This window comes from Mesocricetus auratus, unplaced genomic scaffold, assembly GCF_017639785.1.
Source record: "Mesocricetus auratus isolate SY011 unplaced genomic scaffold, BCM_Maur_2.0 Super-Scaffold_4256, whole genome shotgun sequence".
Classification (NCBI taxonomy): domain Eukaryota; kingdom Metazoa; phylum Chordata; class Mammalia; order Rodentia; family Cricetidae; genus Mesocricetus; species Mesocricetus auratus.
The window spans coordinates 75931019-75957049 of record NW_024429182.1 but is presented as its reverse complement, the minus strand read 5'-3'; the positions used below and the strand labels follow the sequence as shown (position 1 = coordinate 75957049).

General features: G+C 46.1%; 1 protein-coding gene across 3 annotated transcripts in view; it reads left to right on the top strand.

Moving 5' to 3' along the window:
- Positions 1 to 26031, top strand: part of Slc5a11 (solute carrier family 5 member 11) — a 77045-nt gene that overhangs the window by 32837 nt on the left and 18177 nt on the right. For 2 of the 3 annotated variants that reach the window (XM_040754955.1, XM_040754949.1), the window contains exons 2-8: positions 3117 to 3274; positions 6026 to 6097; positions 7269 to 7373; positions 8947 to 9006; positions 17413 to 17517; positions 18805 to 18910; positions 22550 to 22630. In XM_040754955.1, coding sequence (XP_040610889.1) covers positions 3140 to 3274; positions 6026 to 6097; positions 7269 to 7373; positions 8947 to 9006; positions 17413 to 17517; positions 18805 to 18910; positions 22550 to 22630 — 664 coding nt within the window. In that variant the 5' untranslated portion in view covers positions 3117 to 3139. Of the gene's footprint in view, positions 1 to 3116; positions 3275 to 5791; positions 5831 to 6025; positions 6098 to 7268; positions 7374 to 8946; positions 9007 to 17412; positions 17518 to 18804; positions 18911 to 22549; positions 22631 to 26031 lie in introns of those variants that run through there. The other variant, XM_040754961.1, reaches the window with a different exon arrangement.

Here is a 26031-nt window from a genome sequence, read left to right as displayed (position 1 = left end):
TGGCTAAAATCAAAAACACCGAAGACAATTTATGCTGGAGAGGATGTGGAGCGGGGGGGAACACTCCTCCACTGCTGGTGGGAGTGCCAACTTGTACAGCCACTTTGGAAATCAGTATGGAGATTCCTCAGGAAAATGGGAATCAATCTACCACAAGACCCAGCAATTCCACTCTTAGGCATATATCCAAAAGAGGCAAATTCATACAACAAGGGCATCTGCTCCACTATGTTCATAGCAGCATTATTTGTAATAGCCAGAACCTGGAAGCAACCTAGATGCCCCTCAACTGAAGAGTGGATAGAGAAAATATGGTACATTTACACAATGGAGTATTACTCAGCAGAAAAAAACAACGGAATCTTGAAATTCGCAGGTAAATGGATGGCACTAGAAGAAACCATCCTGAGTGAGGTAACCCAGTCACAAAAAGACAACCATGGTATGTACTCACTTATATATGGATTTTAGACATGGATCAGGATAGTGCCAGTCTTCACTTCCACTGACAGAGAGTCTGGGAAACAGGAAAGAACCTAAGAGATATGCATGGTACCCCAGAGAAGAGGAATGAGGCAAGATCTTCTGAACAGATGGGGAACACGGCAAGGGGTGGGGGGGGAGTGGGAGCTGGGAAGAAGAGAGGGGGAGAAGAGGAAGAGAGAGTAGGTCATGGGGGAACAGGAAGGTTGAGTGGGGAAGAGGTTTTCATAGGTTAGAAGACAGATCAGGCACCAGTGTGACCTCTAGTGATCTAAAGGGATGACACCAACTGGCAAGCTAAGCAATAGTGGAGAGACCACCTCGAATGCCCATTCCTGATAATGAACTTGATGTCAATAACCATCCGGGAGCCTTCATCCAGTGACTGATGGAAGCAGAGGCAAACACCCACAGTTAAACACTGAACTGAACCCATGGAACCCAGTGACAGAGAGAGGAGCGATGAGCAAATTGGCAAAGAATGGGCTGGCAAAACCAGCAGAGACAGCTGATCTGAACAGGGGAGAGCTCTTGGACCCCAGACCGATAGCTGGGAGGCCAGCATGGGACTGATCCAGACCCCCTGAATGTGAGAGTCAGTGAGGAGGCCTGGGCAACTATGGGGCCCTGGGCAGTGGATCAGTGTTTATCCCTGGCATTCAAACAGACATCGTGTGTCCATAGCACAAAGAGGGATGCTCTCTCAGCCTGGACTCTTAGGGGAGTGCCTGGACCCTGCCCTGAGTGAAATGACATATAGGGTGGGAGGCTGGGGGGGATGGGGGTGCAGGAAGAGGGGAGGGAGAGGGAACTGGGATTGACATGTGAAACAAGCTATTTAAAATTAAAATAATAAAAGAAATGTCCGTGGAAGTGCAATCTCCAGAGAAATGGTTTCCAATAGTAGCTCAAAGTATGGATTCGGGAGCAAGGTTATTCGGGTTCAGGTTCCAAGCCTGCCACTTGAGCTGTGTTACCTGGACAAGCTACTTGACATGTCTAACTTCTTCTACAAAACAAGGATAATAATGAAAGTGTCCACTTTTCAGGGAAGAAAACACTTAGAGGGAATCCAAGAAGGCAGCAGGTGCTGTATGGGTGTATATTAAATATATGCAATTAATGGGCGGATGCATTGTTGGGACAAGACTTTGGTGTCTGAAGGACTCCTCCCATTTTACACTTACCCTGGGCCATGTGCTGACTAAGTAGAAGAGTACAAACTAGTTTTTTTCTTTTTTGTCAATTTAACACAAATTTAGACATATCTAGGTAGTGGCACTTTCAGTTGAGGAATTGCCTCCATCAGATTGTCCTGGGGGCAAGTTTGTGGGACATTTTCTTGATTAATATTGATGTGGAAGGGTCCAGACCACTAAGATACTAAGCAACTAAGATACCTGGAAAAGAGGGTATCTCAATGAAGAATTACCTCCATCAAATTAGCCTGTGGTCATGTCTATGAGACATTTTCTATCTTTTAAAGATAAATATCTTAAGAATCTTTTTTAAAGTTCTATTTATTTATTATGTATACAATGTTCAGCCTGCATGTATCCCTGCAGGCCAGGAGAGGGCACCAGACTTCATTAAGATGGTTGTGAGCCACCATGTGGTTGCTGGGAATTGAACTCTGGACTTCTGGAAGAATGGGCACTGCTCTTAACCCCTAAGCCATCTCTCCAGCCCATTTCTTTCTTTTCTTGAATATTATTTATTTATTTTATGTATACGGTACTCTTTCTGCATGTTTACCTACAAGCCAGAAGATGGCATCAGATCCCACTGTATATGGCTATAAGCCACCATGTGGGTGCTAGGAATTGAACTCAGGACCTCTGGAAGAGCAGCTGGTGCTCTTCACTGCTGGGCCATCTCTCCAACCTGAGACATTTCGTAATTGCTAACTGATGTGGGAAGGCCCAGTCTACTGTGGGCAGTGCCATCGCTGGGAGGTACACCCCTGGGCCATATAAGATATGGAGCTCAGCATGAGCCTGGGAGGGAGCAAGCCAGTAAGCAGTGTTCCTCCATGGTCTCTGCCTCAGTTCCTGCATCGAGCTCCTGACTTTTCTTTCCTCGGTGATAGATGTAAGATGAAATCAACTCTTTCCCAAGTTGCTTCTGGTCATGGTGTTTGCCACAGCAACAGAAACCAGACCAGGACAAAAAGCATGCTGGAACTTTATGTGCCCTATTCTCCTTGACAGCATTTTGCTATGTAACTCAGGTTAGCCTCACACTCATTAATCCTCCTGCCTCAGCCTCCAGAGTGCTGGAAAGACTAACACGTCCAATGTTGCTTGAACTCTTTGAATTGTTTGTTTTTCTGAGCAAGTAGTTGAAGTGTTAAAGCAAAAACAAACAAAAAATCAATTGCATCAATATTAGCTCCTTCTCTGTATTTTCTGGGTGGGTGAAAGAGTGGGTGGAAGGGTGGTTAGATGATTATGGTTGGAGGGATGGACCTGACTTCCTGAAGCTGTCTCCACCATACCTCCACCCAGGTAGGTCATCGTTGTTGCTACTGCTGCTGCTCCATGGGAGTGGGTTGGGGATGGGGAGGGAGCTGCAGATGGAGTGAGGAAAGGGACTCTGGGCTCTGGAATCTAACATTGCTTCCCTCTCCCCAGGATTGGGAGGTTCATTCAGCACCATGGAGAGTGGCACCATCAGCCCTCAGCCTCCACAGTCTGATGCCCTGGAGGCTTTCCCCCAGAAGAGCCTGGAGCCTGGAGACATTGCTGTTCTGGTTTTGTACTTCCTTTTTGTCCTGGCTGTTGGATTATGGGTAAGCCAGGAGATGAAGTGAGAGATGGGGCAAGGAGGGCACATCTGGTCAAAACCCCAGAGTGGACTCTAGCCTTTGGGAAAACAGGACACCAAGAGAGGAAGAAATGAACTACAGCAATTAGGACATAAAATATGTGGAGGCAAGTGAGTTCAAGGTCAGCCAGGCCTATGTAGCAAGTTCTAGGCTAGTCAGGGTTACACAGTGAAACTCTGTCTCAAAAGAAAAATCCCCCCAAAATATGTGGAGTGTCTGGAGTACAAGTCAGTGGTAGAGCACTTGGCTAGCACCTGTCATTTTTTAAAAATACATTTATGTATTTACTGTGTTGGGCAATAAGGTAATGTATGTTCACTTATGTTATTTCATATAATTTTCAAGGAAGCTAGTATTTTTCTTGCTTTAGTTTGTGTGTGTGTGTGTGTGTGTGTGTGTGTGTGTATAGACATGTGAGCATGTGTGCGTGTGTCCCCGCAGAAGTCAGAAGAAGAGGTCTGAAGAAGGTGTGGGGTCCCCTGAGCTGGAGTTGCAGATGGTTGTGGGCCACTTGATGCGTCCTCTGCAAGAACTTTATGCATTCTTTACCACTTAGCCATCTCTCCTGCCCCTCAAGAAAGATCTTATACCCATTTTACAGATAAAAGAAACGTAGGCCCAAAGAATTTAGGTTCTTTAATCTATTACTAAATTATGAGGCTTGAAGCAAGAATCCCCATTTCCTTTACTGCGAAGCTTATGCTATCATATATACATATATATGTTATATATAGTAAGTATATGTATGAATGTGTATGTCTATATGTATACGTATACATATATGTGCATTTTATGGTAATATAGTTACAAGATTAAAAACTAACAGCAGCTTAGTAAATGTCATATAAATTCCTACTGTGACCACTCCCTTTGCAGGTGATCACTATTGTTAACTTGTGAGCATTGGACATACTATTCATTAATGTATTCTCCCAGGTTTAAAAGCAAATCAGAACAAATCATATATTCTTTGGAGACAAGGTCTTGCTGTGTAGCCCAGTCTAGCTTCAAACTTGTTATTCTTCTGCCTCAGCCTCTCAAATGCTGGAATTACAGGTGTGTGATACCATGCCCAGCCAGAGCTCAAACATTAATGTGTGTGTCTGTGTGTGTGTGTCTGTGTGTGTGTGTGTTTGTGGTCTGTAGTGTAGTGTGTGTATGTATGTATATATATATGTATGTATGTATGTATGTATGTATGTATGTATGTGTATTTATATGTGTGTGTTGCTCCTTTGTAAAAGAGGAGATAACTGATGCTGTGCTGTTCTAACCTTGCTGTTTCTGCCCAGCCCTGTCCCCTAGGCATCTTTTGAATTGGTACGTAGTTTCAAGGCTTTCCCTCAGATGCTTCTAGTATAAGTGATGTGCTGAGGGTCATTTGGGATTTTGTTCTTTCTCCTCTTACCATAATACTGTAATAGGTCAACTCTGCACACTCATCATTTTGGAGTGCTGCTAATACAGGACACTTTTCCTACAGTAGATTGGTTATATTACAAGATAACACACATTTATAATATGACAACTGCCATCAGAATGTCTTCCTTGGGCTAGTTTTAGCCTGCACTCTCAACAGTGATGAATGCCAGTTTGTTCACCACTCTCAGTAACAATGTATTGTTTTCATTGTTTCCAACCTGACACAGGTGGTGTCGGGGAGGATATCTCAGGGCATTGTTAATATTCACTTAACAAATGAGGCTGGACATCCTTCCATGGGATATGTTTAAGAACTACTTATGGGGTGGTGGTGGTGCACGCCTTTAGTCCCAGCACTCAGGAGGCAGAGGCAGGTGGACCTCTGTGAGTTAAGTTAGCCTGGTCTGTAGAGAGAGAGAGTTCCAGGACAGCCAGGGCTGTTACACAGAGAAGGCTGCATCTAGAAGGACAGGCCTCTCCAGAGGCTGAACTTGCTGGCACCTTGACCTTTGACTCCCAGCTCTACAGAACTGTGAGAGAAACATTTTGATGTCTCAAACATCAAACAGCAAGGATTAAAAGAAGCTGCTGTTGGATGTGCATTGTGCACGCCTTTAACCACAGCACTCAGGAGGCAGAGGCAGGCGGACCTCCGAGTTATGCCAGCCTGGTCTACAGAGTGAGTGCCAGTCCAGTCAGCCGCATTGTGAACTCCCAAAATTTAAAGTTAAAAAATGTAATTAAAAGCTACAATTTTTAATTACAGTTGTCTATTAATTAATTTAAAATGTAAAGCCGGGTGTTGGTGGCGCACGCCTTTAATCCCAGCACTCAGGAGGCAGAGGCAGGCAGATCTCTGTGAGTTCGAGGCCAGCCTGGACTACCAAGCGAGTTCCAGGACAGCCTCCAAAGCCACAGAGAAACCCTGTCTCGAAAAACCAAAAAAAAAAAAAAAAGTAATTCTTTTAAATGTATCTGCCCTGGTACTTAGGAAATATCTCACAGAAACAGGTTCTAGAACATTGCAAGCGATGAAATCCATTATGAGCTGTCATTGGCAAGCCACAGGTCTGCAGCCCAGATGTCTACAGGAATCGTGTAGGTTATCACAAACGTGTGAAGTGGGGACTGGTAGGGCCACACTGGCCAGAGGCGACTTGGGTAGTCACATCAAACTGTTTCAGTCAGACAAAAGGAATCTCAACCCAAATGTGGCCTCCCAGCTCACAGCCTCTGCCCCCTTGGATGCCTGAGCACTGACATTCTCCTCACCAGCCCTCTCCTTCCTTGCAGTCCACGGTGAGGACCAAGAGAGACACAGTGAAAGGCTACTTCCTGGCTGGAGGCAACATGGTGTGGTGGCCAGTAAGTGCTCTCGGGTTCCATCATCACTTCTCAGATGGGGAGGAGTTCTGGGGAAGATGTTTGCCTCGTGTGTGCAAGGCTCTGGTTCCCCCTCCAGCACTGCAAAAAAAAAATATTAAGTCATTTCTAAAAGACTCTTCAAGCTCTGACATTGTTTTGCTCCATGTTGTGTTCAAGTTGGAGTGAAAACTAAAGAAAGCCTTGCTTGAATTTATCTACATAAAAAAGAATCTGTCAGTTCATCTATAAGATGGTTGTAGAGGTTCAATTTATCAATATTACTATGACCTGATAATCTAGTTTCTCAAAATATGCCTCCATCTATTGATCTATTGTCTACCTTCATCTGTCTATTAGTACTCTGTTAAAAGTAGATCCAATAATCTACATTTTTATTATTTATGCTACAGTCCATTATGCATCAATCCATCCATCAACTGTCAACTTACCTGTCACTTATCTGCCTCAGCTCCTCTCCTTCTATAAGATAGCCAAACACTTTCAACTTCATGGCAACAAGAAGTAAATACTGCTCCAGATTGTTCATCCTCTCCAGGCTAGCACGGAGACAGCATTTGCCTCCCTGGAAAATGTTTTATCTCTGACTGCATCTCAAGCTCATCACTGTACCAGTCACCATGGCTAGGTAGACTGCAGCACTGCCTGAACTCAAGACTCATTGTCACGCTCAACACCTGCCCTGGGGAATACATACTGAGCTCTTAAAGTTTGAATGAAAATATGGAACCAACTGGACTGGATGTTGAAGGCAGATAACAAATACAGTAGTCCAATTAGCTATTCCTTTTAAAGGTGATCTACAGACACTGTCTGTCTGTCTGTCTGTCTGTCTGTCTGTCTCTCTCTCTCTCTCTCTCTCTCTCTCTCTCACACACACACACACACACACACACACACACACACACACTTTGTTGAGTTGGAGAACAGAGCTGGTTTGCATCATGAAGGATTTCCTGTAATCCTGTCCACTATGGATGCTACAGACAGTTGCTCAAGCTGTGCACTGCAGAAATATGGCTTGTAGGATAGAATTGTCCCACATTCTGTATTTCCCCACTTGTCTTGGTCCCTTTGAAGAGTGGTCTGAGCTTGGAATAGATACAATTCTCCAGGCCCAGCTCCAGGACTCTTCCCATTCATCTCCCCACAGGTGGGTGCATCCTTGTTTGCCAGCAATGTTGGAAGTGGGCACTTCATTGGCCTAGCAGGATCCGGTGCTGCTGTGGGCATCTCTGTTGCCGCCTATGAACTTAATGTGAGTTTTGCTGTGGTGCAGACATCTCCCCTCTGTTCTGCAGCACAACCTGGGGGAGGTGAACACTTGGCACTTTAAAAGTGAAATGCATTTTTAGTTAAGCGAACAGGCTTCCAAGGTGCCCCTAGACAACTAATTTATTTGGGTCAGTGTATCTGCTTAGTGGGAACTCATAGGGTCATAACCCCAAACATCAAGAGGGTGGGGGCCCAGGATGCTTCCTCGTGTATGTAGAAAATGGCAGGAGGCAGGTGACAGAAGGCATAGCTGTATATTTTAAGCATCAGTCGGCAATTACTGAAACAAAATGCTCAGTGGTATGTGTGTTTCATGTCCCTAGAGACACAGAGATGCATTCTCCTCCAAAGTAGGCATCTCAGAGTAGCTTCTCCCGCAGGTGGTTGTGTCACCTATGTCACACACACTCCCACAGGATAAGAGTTACCTACAGGTTAGAACTAGGCGGCCTCAGCTATTGCAGGCATTTTCTTGTCCCACCAGGTCCCACTGCCCTTCTCAGCCCCAAATAAACACACAGAGGCTGTATTAGTTATAAAGCAATTGTCTGATGGCTAGGGCTTCTTATTGGCTAGCTCTGCGTTAGTTATTAACACATAACTACTAATCTATGTATTTCTACTTGGCCTTATCTTACTGGAGAACACCTGGCAGGTCCTATCCTCCCGGTCTCCACATGGCATGATTCTTTCCGGTGCTTCTCTGCCTATCTTTCCCAGAATTCTCCTTGTCTCCTAGCCCTGCCTATATTCCTGCTTCTATCAGTCAAACAGTGTTTTATTCATCAACCAATAAGAGAAACATATATACAGAAGGACATCCCCCATCACTCAGCATTCATGCTTGCAAGCCGTATGACCTTGGTTAAATTACTTGACCTTTCTGGACCTCCTATATACATTAGGGGGTGATCATGGTCCCTGCCATTAGGCTCAGTGTGTGAGGACTGATTGAACTCCTAATTATGAAGGGTGCAGAGGAGAGGCTGGCATGGATTAACTGCTCATTCAGTACTATTGGGCTGATTCTCCTCAAGCAATCTAGTGAGGTCTCCTTAGGTCTAATTCATAAGGGAGGAAGATGACTCTTGAGACCTGTGATAACTCTTCCAGAATCCTCAGCTCCCTGTTGGTATAGCCCACCACTGCAGGGGAAGAGAAGGGGGTGCAGAACTGACGAAAGAGGACAGTGTGGTGCTTAGGAGACAGAATTAGATGTCCCCAAGTCTTTTATTACCAGTTTCCTCTCTCCTACTTAATCCCCCGTCTGTCCCTCTCTCTCTGTTTTGGGGTTTTTGTTTTGTTATGTTTTTTGAGGGTCTCACTATGTTGCACAGACTAGTCTCAACCTCAGTGACCCTGTCTCAACCTCTAAGAAGCTGAACCTCAGGCGCTATGTCCATGCTGTCAGTCTCTTACAGTTTTAAACGTGGAAGTAGAAAGGCCAGGGAAAGTGAACCACGCAGCAAGGAAGTGACTATTTCAGGGGTGGAGTGCAGGGGAATGGCTCCATCGTGTGGGCAGAGCCGCTCTGACTGTGTTTTTTTGGGGGGCAGGGCTTGTTTTCTGTGCTGATGCTAGCCTGGATCTTCCTTCCCATCTACATTGCTGGTCAGGTGAGTGTGAAGTGGGGTGGGCAGTATGGCCTGGGAACACCCTTGGGAGGGCCAGCCCGTACCCCCTCCCACTTGTGGATCGCCATCAGACAGCCATTGAGACTCGGCACTAGGGACAGATGCTGCACAGGTGAGAAAGAAGAAAGGGGCCTATCCCTATCCCACACAGATCTGACTGGTACCCAGCATTCGTGGCATACACGGGGCACTCAGAGGCTGGCCTCGAAAATATCCTTTCAGGGTCAGAAACAAAGATAAACCTTACAATCCTGTACGTGCATAATCCATAAGCCATAACATGCTGCTTTTAGCTAAAATGCATGCACACACACACACATCACTGTCTGTGACAGTGGTTCCTTTCCTTTTACACTCAAATCTACAACTGAACTATTTCTGACTGAGATGGAATGTCAACATAGTGTTGCCCAGACAAGGTATCTATTTAAGTTTGTGTGTGCGGGTCTGCTGGAATCCAGGACTGCTAACACCGAGTCTAGACTTGGTAGAAAACTGTTTGCAAAGGCTTTCTAATGCTGCTGTCAGCTGCTCGTCACTCATGTTCCTTAGGCCTTCTTCTGTGTCAGGTCACGTGTCCGCATAGCCACCCACTGAGCAACAACTGATTTTAACTTTGTAATGAGCACATTTAGAAATAGACAAAGTAGCCAGGCGGTGGTGGTGCACACCTTTAATCCCAGCACTCGGGAGGCAGAGGCAGGTGGATCTCTGTGAGTTCGAGGCCAGCCTGGTCTACAGAGTGAGTTCTCGGACAGCCTCCAAAACAATACAGAGAAACCCTGTCTCGAAAACAAACAAACAAACAAACAAAAGAAAGAAATAGACAAAGTAGAAGGAAATTGCATAAAGTTGAAAAGTGGTAGTGAGGGGACAGAGGGATTCCCCTGGGGAGACTGCCAAGAGTCTATAGGAGGCTTGGATAAGCAAGGGGCCTGGGTCTGCTCATAAACTCTTGCAAAACAGGAAAAATAGCATATTTCAGGTATCCCAACACAGGACTGGGAGTGATGTGTGTGTGTGTGTGTGTGTGTCTGTGTCTGTGTGTGTGTGTGTGTGTGTGCCATAGAGTTTGTGGAGGTCAGAGGACAGCTTTCAAGAACTGCTTCTCTCCGCGGGTTCTGGGCATTGAACTTGGGCTGCAAGCACCTTTACCCACTGCTAAGCAATAGGTTTTAACTGATCAGACTGGGGGAAGAGGGGGTGGTGAGAGGTAGGTTGTTGGTCAGGGTTTAATGGGGACTGACAGGTGTTCTTAGCTGATGAATCCCATTTTCTCTGGCAAGTAGAAAACAATGTCACCTGCTGAGGGGTTGGCTATGGGGAGTGGGGTAAGGTTGAGAAAAGCCACAAAGATATGAGATAACTCAGGCCACAAAGATCAAGATAACTGTTTGTAGTAGAGAAACCACCAATGTCCACAGTGCCTTCCATGGTACATAAGGCCAGGAAAGGGGCCAATGTGAACAGAGGTGTACAACTTGCATATGGTTCTATAACAAGATGAAATCAGGACTATGGTGCAGGCCAATGGTACCTTGCTAGCCCAGACACACACAAGGCCCTAGGTTCCATGCTCAGCACCACAAAACAAGGAAGAATAAAATAAAATTCCTGGGATGTTTTTTAGACATCCTTTGGGTGACATCTCCCAAGTATGCAAAGGAGGAAGTGAGCCCATGCTGGGTAAGTATTACAGTACTGAGAAGATAAACCACCAACCAATTTGCTTTTATTGGAAGTAACGGCAGATGTGGCAGCACCTCGTAAACATACAGTAAAGCCACAAAGCATAAATGTGTGGAGTAGCAAACTGCTGTAAAATGAACACCCGTATCTGATGTAAACCTCTCTTCTAGATGTTTTCCTCCCCTTTAGACATGATCACTCGCTCCCTGGTTTAGTTAACAGTTTCAATTATACACCCTGCAAAATGGAGTTTGATGTAGTCGATACAACTTCTTAGAACCTTGTGTGGGTAGAATTGGGATGTGTGTAGCTAGCCATCTTCAGCTACATAGTGAGATGAGAAGAGACCACTGCTCTATCCACTGTGGGGTAGGGTTGGCTCCAGCTCCTGTAATTAACCATTCTGCCCTCTGTGGGCTTTTAGTTTGTTCTATTGTGCTGTGAGGGACAGTGCTGCTTAATGACACCTTTTTAAAATATTTTTATTTTGTGTGCATTAGTATTATCTCTGCATAAATGTCTGTGTGGGGTTATTGGATCTTGGAGTTGTGAGCTACCATGTGGGTGCTGGGAATTGAACCCAGATCCTCTGGAAAGAGCAGTCAGTGCTCTTAACTGCTGAGCCATCTCTCCAGCCCTTAATGATACCATCTTATGTGTTATTTATTTATTTATTTTTGGTTTTTACGAGACAGGGTTTCTCTGTATTGTTTTGGAGGCTATTGGTCCATCCCGCTTATGTGTTATTTTGAGACAAGGTCTTGCTCAGGCTGGCCTCCCACTCACAATCCTCCTGCCTCAGCCTCCTGAGTACTGGGATTGCAGGTAGGTTCCTCTACTCCTGGCTTATACAAGTCTTGATGCACAAAAATACATGCTGAGGGGGAGACTCTTCTTTGAGTGGAGCCACCAGGCTTATCTAGGTTCACTTTTCTCCTCAAAGGGTTTGGGAGCCCGAGTTGTTCAGTGCTTAACATCCTTGCCAGTATTTGGTATTGCCTTATGTGAGCTGTGTGTGTGTGTGTGTCTGTGTGACTGTGTGTGTGTGTATCTCTGTGTGTATGTGCTGTGTGTGTGTGGCCAGAGTGAGTCAGATCCCTGGAGTTGGAGTGACAGGTGGCTGTGAGCCACTCAATGTGACTTGCTGCATGAGCAGTAAGAGTTCTTAAACACACAGCCAGCTCCATCTCTGAACTTTTACTTGTCAATTCAGATGGCAGTCTGGCCACTTGAATATCATCTCTGAAGGAACAGCTGGTAGCCTCAGTCTGAGCCTAGAATGTCCCCTGAAGGTCCAAGTGTTACCCTGGATCTCCAATGAGGTGCCATTAGGGGAGGGATTTGAAAGGTAGAGCCCTTGGAGAGGACCGCAGGGCCATCGTCTCTTCCTTTTTTCTCTCTTGCTTCCCAGCAGTGAAGAGAGAACTTTCGCTGGGCCATGGGCTCCCACCGTGGGTGCCACCTCAAATCTAAAGGGACAGGGACAATATCAAGGACAAAACCCAGATTAAACAGTGAGTCTTTATAAGTTGGTCACCTTGAGTGAAGGAAGGAAAACCATTATAGTCACTAGGACTTTTGCCCATTTTATGTTACTAAGCTGTATCACTCTGGAGTTTACAAAGCCAGTCTGGAAATAAGCTGTTGGGGTGCTTAGGAGTTACAAATACCTTTTCTAGTTATAGGCTTGTCCTTTTGAAAGCCTGCTCCCCCTCCTTGTGTGTGTGTGTGTGTGTGTGTGTGTGTGTGTGTGTATCATTCTGTCACTGCTACACCTAGTCATTTACTTAATTACAGGAGTTTCTCCATAAACAGATTTCAGTCTTACCATAGTCCCGTTATCACCTTCCATTTCAATGTCTTGTTTAAAAATGTCTTTTCCTAGTAGGTGTGATCATTCATGCCTGTTATATTAGCAATCAGCAGGCTGAGGCAGGAGGATTGCCATGAGATTGAGGCAAACCTCGACTACATGAGTTTCAGGCTAGTTTGGGCTATAGAGTATATAAACCGTCTCTCATATAATAACAACAAAAATCTTTACCTACTCCAAGGTCATAAAGATAATTTCTGTTGTTTTTCGAGGCAGGGTTTCTCTGTGTAGCTTTGGAGCCTATTCTGGAACTAGCTCTTGTAGACCAGGCTGGTCTCAACTCACAGAGATCCGCCTGCCTCTGCCTTCCAAGTGCTGAGATTAAAAGGCGTGTGCAAGCACCACCCGGAAAGATAATTTTTTCTAAATGCTATCTTCTAGAACTTCCCCATTTGCTGTTATCCACTGAGGATTTATTATTTATTTACATACATGTGTGCACATGTATGTGGTGTACATGCATGCTGATGTGCATGCATGCCAAGGTCAGCCTTAGGCATTATTTCTCAGGAGCCAATACCACCTTATTTTTTTTCACTTCTGACTCCATTGTTTATTGTTTTTTTGTTGTTGTTCATTTTTTTAATTAATTTTTTACATTCCAATCCCAGTTCCCCCTCCCTCCTTCCCTCCCAAGCCCTCTCCTCCTCCTCTCCTCTCATCTGCTCCATGGAGAGGGTAAGCCCTCCCCTAGGAAGTCTACTGAGTCTGTCCCAGTTGAAGCAGGACCAAGGCACCTCTCCACCCCCACCCCCACACCCCAGAGTCTAGACTGGGCAGGTGTCTCTCACCGCCTTATTTTTTAAGAGAGGAACTCTCACTGGGGTCTGGGGCTCATCGATTTGACTAGGCTGACTGGCTGGGACCCTCCTGCCTCTACCTCCTCAGCACTGGGATTGCTAAATGTGCTGCCACACCCTAGTTTTACATGGGTCTTGAGGCTCCACTTGTGGTCCTCATGCTAGAACAGCAAGACAGACTGCTTGAGACCTCCCCAGCCCTTCGATGCCACTATGTATTTCCTGTGTTAGAGGACAGCATCAAATACTTCCGATCCTTAGAGAGTAGCTTTGCTCATGAACATGGAGATTGAACCATAGCCCTCAGGTACCCACCAGGGCACCACGGGGCTCTTGGGTCATTTCCTCCGTATATTCATCCAGTGAAGAGCCATGCAGTAAGCTTCATGCAGGTATCATTGACTTCACAGGAGTAGTGAGGGGTTTCCATGGGCCTGGCTGAGGGGCAGACTGGATCTGTTCTGGAGAGAGGACACAGTTTCTGGGATCCCCTCCAAAACTTCTCCCATCAAAGGAGAGTGTGTGTACAATGCAGAGCCACTGGCAACCAGAGCCCTGAGAGCTGGGGTGGTAATCTCTAACCTTGAATTTGTGATCTTCCTGCAGCATTGTGGGTATGTGCCTCCATGTCTGGATGCTGTATTTATTCCTTCTGCCCATTCAGCCAGCACCAGCAAGAGGGATGATCCCTGTGTGGTCTCTTGGGCCTTCCTCACTGAAGCCAGCTGTGGTTTGAGTCTGCAGTCAGAGGAATACTGTGGCCTAGACTTTCTGTGTCACTGGGCTGTTTCCTGAATGGCTTGGACTTTAGAATAAGGGCTACCTTTGCGATTAGAAAGCTTTTGTGTAGTTTGCTAACGAAGCAAGCTCTCCTTTGTTCCCTTCCTCCTCCTCTTCTGTCTTTTAATAACTAGAAACTTCCTGTAGCAGCTATCCTGGATTGACCCCACGGTCAACTGATAATCAGAGCCAGCAGCCAATGGGGGGAGTAGCCCAAGAACCCAGCCCAGATGGCAGTTGTCTTGTCATTCCCAGATTAGATAGTGGTGCCTGGAGTGTCTTTTTTGGCACATTTATCTGAATGGACTGGAGCACCCATGGTACTCTCTGATTAGAGTCCCACAGTGTACAAGGCTTGCTTCAACCCCTCCTTGTATTATTCCTGACGGTGTCAGAGCTCAGTATAAAATACTTCTGGAAACTTCCTGCTGAGCTTACCCTGCGGCAAATCAGATGACTCAGGCAGGACATCCATGGGAGTCAGAATCCCAACTTGCCTTTTGAGGGGAAGAGATGGAGAAAGAAACTTTATTAACCCTATTAAAAATATCCATTGCTGTGTTTATTTTTGGCCAATATTTTATTATGAAAAATTCAAACACACATCAACCTTTAACTCATCTTACCCAAAACACTACAACATTCAGTCAGGTTCTACCATTAACTTACTAGTTGAATTTTTCTGAGACAGGTTTTTACCAGGTACCCCAGACTGGCTTCAAACTCATAATCCTCCTGCCTCGGTCTCCAAAATGCTGGGATCACTGCAAGGACTTGTTATTCTTGAAGCAGGTTTGGCCACTGAGCCCATGTTAGTCCTTTTTCACCACTGTGACATAATACCTGAGATAAACTAGGGGAGAGGTTATTTTCCCATTTCCAGAGGTTCCAATCTCTCATCAGCAGGCTCCCTTGCCCTTAGACCCATGGATAGGCAGAAACATGATGGAGGGGAAGATGGTGTGGAAGGCAGCTCCCTTCATAGCACCCAGGAAGCGGAGAGACAGGATGGGGCTGGTGACAAGATTGATCCCTCAAGGTAGGTCTTCAGTGACCTACCCGTCCAACCAGACCTTCTTCCTGGCTCTCTGAACCTCCTGAGAATGTCATCAAGTTACGAATCCATCAACATAATCTAGAGCCCCCAGGATCCAATCACTTCTGACTGGATCCATGGACTGGGACCAAGCCTTCCACATGTGAGTTTGGAAGATGCTGTGAGTTCAAACCACAACACAGCCTCTCCAAATGTAGAAATGTACCCCATGAGCATCATCACCCCATCCTTCCCCATCTGACACCTGGGGACTTGTGGAAGATCATCTGCTGGTGGGTGGTCCCAGAGAGGTTGTGAGAGAACATTCCACACCCTTCAAAAACTACAACCCAAATCATGGTTCTCAGCAGCATGGCCTAGTCTCTAGAGCATCCCACACAGCAGTGACTGCTCCTGCCTCAGACTCCCATCCCTGCATCCAGGCACTATCAGAACTCAGTGTCTCTGGGATGAAGATGCTCTGTGCACTGTCTCTCCCTTCTGCACATTGTCCCCATAATTCCTTGCTTCTCTTTGGAGGATGGACATTTGGGGATTCCTGCAGTAATTTCAATACTTGGTATGAGACCAACTATGCTGTGCTATGGCATGAAACTCCTCTTTCCACTGCCTTTCAGGGCTCAGCCTTTTGTTTTGTTTTGGAAACAGGCTCTTATTGTATAGTCTCAAACTCTCAGCACTCCAGCCTCAGCCTCCTGAATGCTGGGATTACAAGCATATACCACCTTGCTTGCTGTATTTTTCCCCTTAATTTTTGAAGTGAGTTTCATTTTGCTCTCAACTAACTTGTCATCACTGGGCATGTTTCATCTTATCGGGGGACAGAGGGCAAAGTCTCATGTGCATTTCAGATGCTCTTAGCACTTCAGCAATGTTCTCTATCACTCCTCTCTTTTAAAATAAAACCACATTATTCTTTGACAATTTCACATTTCCTCTTCCAATTCCCCACTCTGAATTGCCCCAGTGTGTCCCCTCACAGCTGCATGCTGCTGTTGTCTCCTCCCCCCAATACCTGCTGTGTCCAGTTAATGGTGTCCATCTGCTCATGGATGACTTGTGTCTAGTCCCATGAGCAGCTCTCAGCAACAGGAAGCCTCTAAAAAAGAACAGAGGATATACTTCATTGCTCTATTGGTCCTATATTCATTTTTCTCTGGGTTCTCTTAAATTTGAGGCTGATTTTCCACTTACAGTAGTAATTTAAAGTTTGATTTTCAAGTGTTAGAGTTAGCTCAGGGGAAGAACGCTTACCTAACATGCAAGAAGCCCAGAATTCAATTCCCAGAACTGCTTTAAAAAAAAGTATCACCTGGTGGTGGTTGTGCACACCTTTAGTCCCAGCACTCAGGAGGAAAAGATAGGAGGATCTCTGTGAGTTCAAGATCAGCCTGGTCTATAGAGTGAGTTCCAGGACAGCCTCCAAAGCTATACAGCAAAACCCTGTCTCAAAAAATAAAACAAAATCTTTTTTTTTGGATAAAGTTATTTAAGTAAAAAGGTAAGTTCACTTAAACAGAAATACTAAGTTAAAGAAATCCAGCATCGGATGCAGAGGTATGAGGATCTCTGTGAGTTCGAGACCAGCCTGGTCTACAGAGCTAGTTCCAGGACAGCCTCCAAAGCCATAGAGAAACCCTGTCTCGAAAAACCAAAAAAAAAAAAAAAAAAAAAAAAAAAAAGAAGAAATCCAGCATACAGCAAAACTTGGATGGAGAACACTCTCGTCATGTTTAGAAACACAGTAGTTGGGGTGGGGGCTAAAGCGGCTTAGCCGGGATAGGTGCTTACTGCCAAACCTAACAACCTGAGCTTGAGCCCCTGACCCACATGGTGGAAGGAGAGTGCCAACTCCTGCCAGCTGTCCTATAACTTCTTCCACACTTGTGCTGTGGTGTGCACTCATCACACACACACACACACACACACACACACACACACACACACACACACCCCTAAACAAACCTGAAACAATAGTTAGGTGCACAGCCCTGTAGGGAACCCAAATGCCTTCGCAGTCCACTCCCTCCCCAAGTCTCCTTTCTCCTAAGTCTCCCGTGGAGACACCCAAAATGATGCTCTGTGCTTATGAGTTTGTGGGGGTGGAGGAGGTGGGCAGGGCTGGTGGCCAGGCTGAGGAGGCAAATGCCTGAAGTCAGCTAGGTTTGATAAAGTTGTTTCCACTGCAGGTAACCACGATGCCAGAATACCTAAGGAGACGCTTCGGGGGCAGGAGGATCTCCATCACCCTGGCTGTGCTCTATCTGTTCATCTACATCTTCACCAAGATCTCGGTAAGGCGGACACAAGGCCCGGCCACCCTCCCACAACACAGCGAGAAGCTAACTGTAGTGCACTGGCGGGAGTTTCCTCCATCTACTTCTCCTCCCCCGGGGCGGGTTTGATGTTAGAGGGAAGCAGAGGGAAGGTGGGTTAGATGGGCACAAGAACGTAGGAAGGACAGGCAGAGGCAAGGAATCCCTCCCGTTGCCTGCCAAAGCTGGTTTGGTGATATCTCAGTATGACAGTGGGGTCACTGAATAGAGATCTAAGAACCACCTGCACTCCCCTGCTCATGGGTAGGACTGTGAACTCCCTCCAGGAACAAGGGAGTGGTCAGATATTAATAAGATGTTTTGAGGACAGTCTGAGCCTGCCTCACCCTGACCTTTGAGTGGGCAGGTCCCCAGGAAGGTGACCAAGAGCAGATGCCCTGTAACCTCCAGACATGGGCTGCTCACCAGGCTTGGCTCTGGGGGTGGCGATGATCTTGTCCCACATGGGGCAGGGGTAGAAGAGATTTCATTTAGTACAAACAGCAGCAACAGGCTGTCCTAGCTGCAGACTCAAGGCCATCTTTCTAGGGTGCTTACTCAGCCTGGTGGGGGTGAGTGGCATCTTAGAAGGAATCCACCAGTTGGAAATAGGGGCATTGCCATTCCAGATGACTGGACCACCACCAGCCAAAGCTGGAAGACGCATGAAAACATAATATGTTGGGAGAGGGACTGTTCCCGAAAGCCCGGAGCCTTAGAAATACAGTGTGAATAAAGACTATGAGGTCAACAGCTTGCCAGTGTTGAAGGGCTGGTGTAAGTCCCCGTCCGGCTCTATTGTGGCTGAGGCGAAAGCCACACAAGAGCTTTAGTGGGGAGAAGGATGATGTCATCCTGGGAGGAGCATGAAGGTTGCAGTGTGGAGGAGAGGGGGTGGGAAGAGCCACAGCAGAGGTGGGAAGGGGTGCAGGGCACGGGTCTCAATCAGCTGCTCACGGGCCTTCATTTTGAGCCTCCCAGTGTAGGATGAGACGGATGAGGAAATAAATGTGTGTAGCCCTTCTGTATCTGTCAGAGTCGGGGAGAGAACCTGTTCCTGAGGAGTTGCTGTGAATGCCCATCATCTGTCCCCTCCGTCCTCAATCCACTCATCCATTCACCCACCCACCCCCTCCTCCTCCCATCATACACTACCTCATGAGTCTACCTATTCCCTCCCTCCTCCATCTGCCCATCCAGTCCCTTCCCCCATCCAGTCTCTAGTCCATCCACCCTTCCATTCACCCTTGACTTCTCACCCTACAGGTAGACATGTATGCAGGTGCCATCTTCATTCAGCAGTCCCTGCACCTGGATCTGTACCTGGCCATAGTGGGGCTGCTGGCAATCACAGCTCTGTACACTGTTGCAGGTATCATGGGACAAGGGGGATGCTCAGAGAGTTGGTAGTGGGGCTGTGGGCCACCCACTTTATTCTGGCACACCTTCTGGTGTTCTAGTGTGCCAAGGCCATTTACTCACTAGATCTCACCCCACTACCGTGAAGGATGACACTTTTAAAGCCATTATCCAAAGGAAAGAGGACTACTTAATAAGAAAAGGATCACTCAAATGCACCACAAATAAGCCAGATAAAGTAATTTGTGCCCATTGTCCCAACACTCAGGAGGCTGAGGCAGGAGGATTTTGTTTGAGGCCAGCTTGGGCTATGTAGTGAGATCCTGTTTCAACAAACAAGCAAAACACCCTGCAGCTACACAATGTTTTCCTATTCTTGTATTCCAGAAGGACTAGTTGAGAACCTACTAAGTACTAAGCATGTGAGTCCACATGCATGATACAAAGCTGGGCAATGAACAGCTGATTCTAGCACCTAAGTTTAGGCAGCTTTATCCTTTTTTCCTCTTTGATTTATGTCCAAGAAAGAGCCTGGCACACAGTAGGCTTTCAAGTAGCTGGGTTTTTTAAATAATCACCTGTTTACTCTAGCTTTGGCCTTCTGTGCCTCCTCTTGGTATAATTCATTCCAAAAATGTACATTCATAAACACATATTCATGCATGTGGATCACCTACTATGTGCCAGGCACCATAGAAAATGGTGTGGAAATGAACCAGAAAGACAAAGGCTCTACTGGAAAGCTGGTGTGTTGGCTCATGCCTATAATCCCAGAGTTTGGGGCCCTGCGGTAGGAGAATGTTGAGTTCAAGGCCAATCTGGGCTATACAGAGAGACTCTTGTTTCTTATGAACACACCTCCAACAAAAGAAAACCACCAAAACCAAATTAATTTAATCAAATTAATGTAATTTAACCAAATTAAACAAAACCCCAAGTCTGTGCGTGCGTTGGTGCGCGCGTGCGTGTGTGTACGCACGTTCTAGTGGCTATGAGGAAACACATGAACAAAGAAATCAGTAACATCAGAGTATATTCTTATGCTTGATAAATGCTATCAAGGATGACCATGGAGCTGGGGAACCAATGAAGGGAAGACTGGGCTCTCAAAGGCAACCTTTCAACCAAATTTAAATAAGAAGTGTGGAGAGCCCCAAGCAGGGAAAAAGACAACGTAAAGACTGTGGAATGAAAGTACACTTCCCCAGCCATGGAATAGCAAGGAGGTCAGTGGTAATGACAATGCGCCTTGTATCCACTGAACTCCAGGGGTGCCACTGGAAGGGTTTCCTTAGAACCTAACTGCAGTTGCTCTAATGAAGAACTGGCTGGGGGTTCTGTGAGGGCAGGAACATGCCACTTGGTGGCCACACAGAGCCTGGTAGAATGTTCGCTGGATATTCAGTGACCAATTAAATGAAATGTTTAATTGTGCCACAGTGCCTGGTAAGTGGGCAGTATTCAGTAAGTATTGGTATAGAAATAAGTTGGGTTCAGTGGTACCAAACTGTGGGTTTTTATGACTTCTGGCTCACTTGAGGGAACATTGGAGAACTAGGGTGGGATTGTAAGCCCAGTCCCCTATCACTTGAGAGAGGGCTTCATTACCGCTGATTAGGAAGAGGGCATTAAAGACATCACTCCCTTCTACAGGTCTCTCTCTCTCTCTCTCTCTCTCTCTCTCTCTCTCTCTCTCTCTCTCTCTCTCTCTCTCTCTCTCTCTCTCTCTCTCCCTCCCTCCCTCCCTCCCTCCCTCCCTCCCTCCCTCTCTCTCTCTCCCTCTCTCTCTGCCTGCCTGCCTGCCTGCCTTCTTTTCCTTTTTTTTTGAGATAGGGTTTATCCATGTAACAACCATGACTGGTCGCTTTGTAGACCCCGTTGTCCTGGAACTCACAGAGATCCACCTACCTCTGCCAACTTAGTGCTGGGATTAAAGGCGTGCACCACCATGCCCAGCTACACCACACCTGGCTACATGTTTCTCTTAACTGCATAGCAATTACCCTCATGTAAACATGTTTGTATCAGGTAACAGGTCAGTGTTCCTTTCCATTACAGAGGGAGACACTGGAGAGGGGTTGGGCCTAGTGCTCTGTCCATGTTGATGGACTTGCAAATACCAAAAAGGTTTTTTGGGGAGGGCAAGTTCAAGGGAATCCTCTTAGATGACCACGATGGTGTTAAAGAAGCCCAGGTGGTGTTCATGATACCTAGAACTCCCATTCTTCTTCCAACTTTAAAAATAAGGGTGTTGGGCCAGAGAGATGACTCCAGGGCAGGGGGCTGTAAAGGTGCTTGCCACCAAACCTGTCAGAGTGAGTTCAACCCCTGGACCCCACATGGTGGAGGAAAAGACTGAGTCCCTCAAGCTGTCTCCTCACCTCCACACATGCACTGTGTCACAGGTGTACGAGCACACACAAATAAACGTAATAAGATAAAGTTTAACTCTTGAAAATATTTTCACAAATGTTGACGGTGTTCATGATGGGAAAGGGAAAACCTGAAGTAAGGGAGAGGGCAACACAGTACGTGTGACGCAAATGCAGAAATGAAACCAGCTAAAAGAGGCCCAGGGTGACGTGGGGGAAGAGGGAGAGGAGAATTACGAACCAATTCTGTTTGAATATTCCATAATGAAACCTAATACTTGCATGCTAACCTCAATTTTTTATTTTTTTGGTTTTTTGAGACAGGGTTTCTCTGTATTGTTTTGGAGGCTGTCTTAGAACTCGATCTGTAGACCAGGCTGGCCTTGAACTCACAGAGATCCGCCTGCCTCTGCCTCCCAAATGCTGGGATTAAATGCATGCGCCACCACTGCCCGGCAGCCTCAATTTTTTTTTTAATAAAAAAGGACAACAGCCAGAGTTTGGCCTGTAGCCCAAGTACCACTTCCTGTATCAGTGAGGAGCTGCTGTGTAACGAGCAGCCCACATGCCATGTAACAAGGCATTCAGGCAGTAAGGGGCTTAAACAATGGCTTGTTAATCCCCATATTCTGTGGGTTGCCTGCATGGATTTTGATGGTCTCACCTGGCTTTGTGGAACTATAGTTCAGTGCAGCTGGGACAGCACCTGGCAGAAACAGATGGCCCCCCTCGTGGGGTGGGTAGTTAACTTGGGCTGTGGGGAGCAGCTTCCTTTCCATTGAGGTAAGTGGGGCTGGGGACTCAACCTAAGGCTTGCCAAGTGTTCTGCCTCTGGGTTCCTTCCAGCTAACTCAGCAGTGTTTTAAGACATGGTTTTATGTTTCCTAGCCTCTCCTGCCTCCACTTTCCACATTCCAGGGCTCCAGGCATGTGGTGCCACATTTCCTGTGGCCACTCTAAGCATGCTGTCCCAGGGCTCCTACAGTAAGGGTATGGAGCCACATGCCAGCATGTCCACCCTGTCCACCTTTTGGTCACAGTAAGTCACAGGGCCAGGCTCACACCATAGAAGTAGAGAAATCAACATCAGGTCCCCATGAAGGTGAAGCAAAGCAGAGCTGTGAAATATTCATGGCACACAGAGACCAGCTGCGGTAGCCATCTGGCAACTCAGGCAACCCCTCAATCCTAAGAGCTCTATGGATCGCCACCTTCCAGGTTCCCTCCAACCCAGAGTAATCCTCCCCATGACCTGACCCTAACTTGTGCTCTCCCTCCAGGTGGTCTGGCTGCTGTTATCTACACAGATGCTCTGCAGACTGCGATCATGCTCTTAGGGGCATTCATCCTGATGGGCTACAGTAAGTGGGGACCTCAGCTTTCATCACTGTGATACGAAAACCCAGGGATCAGGAATCACGCTCAATTACTACCTGGTCCCTCCTATTCCTGTGTGTGTGTGTGTGTGTGTGTGTGTGTGTGTGTGTGTGTGTGTGTGTGTGTAGTGAAAAGGAGGGAGGGGGAGAGAGAGAGAGAGACAGACAGACAGACAGAGAGACAGAGACAGACAGAGACAGAGACACAGAGAGATCATCTGCATGTGCAACATCAGATTTCTTTTGTTGCTCTCCACCTTAATGTTTTGAGGCAAAGTCTGTCACTGAGCCTAGAGCCCACTGATTGGCCTACACTGGCTAGTGTGCTCTGGAGTCGCTTAACTCTGCCTCCTCCAAGCTCTGGGGTTATAGTTATACCCACAGCTCTGGAATTTACTAATTTTCTTTTTTATTTAGATTAAAATATAATTACATCACCTCCTCCCTCCCTTTCCTCCCTCCAAACCCTCCTAATATGCGCCCCCACCCCTTTTAAATTTATGGTTCCTTTTTCTCTGAGTTTTATTGTTACAAATATATAAATATATAAACACAACCTGCTAAGTATGTTTTTGTTGCTTGTGTGTATATGATTTCAGGGATGACCAGTTTGTATTGGGTAATCAGCGAATTTACTAATTTTCAAAGTGAAATTGATATTTTTTCTGACACTGGTATGGATAAATGATGTTTGAAAGGGAGGGTAATTTTAACAGTCAATGATTTTGACCTTTTGAGATTACTTAGACACAGAAGACTGTAACAGCAGAAGAGTGCTTTCATATACTCTATACCCAGTGTCACTACAGTCTAACATGACATGTTAAAGCATATGACATTTAGATGCAGATCCTGTAAAGCTCGGGGACAGTGGCATCAGGGATCTTTGCTACTCTCTCTCTCTCTCTCTCTCTCTCTCTCTCTCTCTCTCTCTCTCTCTCTCTCTCTCTCTCTCTCTCTGTGTGTGTGTGTGTATGTGGCATGCACATATATATGCATATTTGCTTGTGTGTGGGCACACATGTGGGGGTGTTTGTGCTTGCATGTGGAGATCCAAAGTTGACATTGGGTATCTTGTGTTTTCATCTCTCCACATGAACTCATCCATTCTAATATGGCTAGTCAACTTGCTATGGAGACTCAGTCTCCGCCTATTACATGCTGACATTACAGGTGTGTTGTCCCATCAACTAGTTCATCCATGGGTTCTAGGCATCCAAGCTCTGGCCCTCATACTTGCATGACAAGTGCCTTAGCTACTGAGCCTTCTCCCGAACCTGCTACTTTTTTAGATTGTAAAACTCAAGGCAGTAACTGCTAGACTACATGCCTGGTAAAGTAAGACAGCAGCCAGCTGTGGCAATGCACACATGCAGCCAGGTACGTGAGAAACTGAAGATGGCTTGCACCAGACATTCAGGTCAGCTCGGGCAACACACAGACATAATATTTTAAAATAAACAATAAGCTAGGACTCAGATCGAGGTAAGTGGTTTCATGCTTCAAACCTCAACCATCTTGCCGCTGGTAGTGGGACTTGTAACACCTGTAGAGGTGCCTGGGCGTGGGTGCCAAAGGCATAGGAAGCATTTTGCTTTTAATATTGCACAGGGGACACATCTGTGTTTTGGATATATGTCACTCTTGACTTCCAAATGAGATTTCAAAGGAATAGCCATGGAGTAATACATTTGTTTCATGATTCTAACAACAGAATCTTTTAGCCAGCCTGTTTTGCACTCTTGTGAAGAAGGAAAAGAAAATTTTTTGTTTCTGTTTTCTCTCTCTCTTGTAAATTTTTGTCTGTCTAAAAATGCCCGTTTATCAGTTACTTTTGAAAAATGTCTTTACTATGTATAATAACGTTGGCTGTGATTTGATTTCCCACTATGTTAGGAACCTCTAGTGCCTTCTGTACCACAGTGGGGAGGTCTGCGATCCCACTTTCACTGCTTTGTACTGTGAATCCTGCCCCCTACTCTGGTTGTCTTTAAGGGAACATTTCTCCTTTGCCTTTTAAACTTTTAACCCCTTTTGCCTTTTTTCCTCACAGTGTAGCTGAGGCTGTCCTTGAACTTCTGACCCTCCTCCTTTTACCCCCCACCCCCCGCCCATTGCCAGTACAGGGACTATAGGTGTGAGCCACTGTTCCTTGTTCCTTTACCTTTCATTTCCAGCATTTCTAATATGATAGATGTAAATGGGGGCTGTGTTTATCCTGAGTGACACTCCTGAGATTAGGGAATTGTGATTTAATGGCCATTTTGAGAATAATAATTTCTCACATCTCCTCTTGCTTCCCTACCTCTCTTCTTCATCTCTACCTCTCATCAGTGTCTTTTACTCTTGTGTTTTGTTTTGTTGGTTTTTTTGTTGTGTTTTTGAGACAAGGTCTCTCTATATAGTCCTGGCTGCCCTGGGTTTGCTATGTAGACCATGCTGGCTTCCATCTCACAGAGATCCTCCTGCCTCTGTCCCTCAAGTGCTAGGATTAGAGGCATACATCACTACATCTGGCTAGTGTTTTTTATTCTTGGAACTCCAGTGTCACCAAATCCCGTATATCATGCCATCTCTTGGCCTCTTTTCTTTTGTGTTTCAATATGAGTTATTTCTAGTCACCCATTTTCCAGCTTGTTCATGGCTTCTTTTGCTGTGTTGTCTGTTGATGGGTTGACTGAGGAGAGATTTGCCATCTCTGTTACCATCTCCATCACATCCTTTTACCTTCTCCTTCCTCCTCCCCTCCCTCTTCTTCCTCCTCTCTCATTTTCCAGTTACCAGGGAGCAAACCCACTTCCTTATGCTTGCTAAGCACACTCTCTGCCACTGCACTCTACCCCAGTCCCGTTCAGCCCTTCCTCGAGTATCTCTCTCGAGGTTGGCCATCTCGTCATGAATACTGCCACCTTCCCACTACAGCCTGTAGCTTATTAATGGGTTATTTCCATGTCCTGTCTGACAGCTGCGACATCTGGGCCACCCATCAGTTTGCCTTTCTCACTTCCTTTCATAGCGGTAGGTCGTTTTTCTTTCTTTCTTGGGTACCTCGCAATTTTCTTCAATGTTGGCATAATGTAGAAGATAGTAGAAATTGGGGTAAATTGAATTTGTTTGGATACGAGCATGGCTCTTTGGCCAAGTTGCTGATGGAGGGTCTGGTTAGGGGCCAAGCTGGAGTTTAGATTTTTCAGTGATTTCTCTGGTTGCCTTTTGTGCACCTTCAGCTTCTAATGCCTTGGGCATTACCTGTGCTGTGATGGGGTCTGCTTTTCCAAAAGTTTTTTTTTTAATGTCTGTATTAGCTTTCCTGTGGCTGTAATAGAATACCTGACACGAACAACTTAGAAAAAGGAAAGATTTGTCTCATGAATCTGGCTTACAGT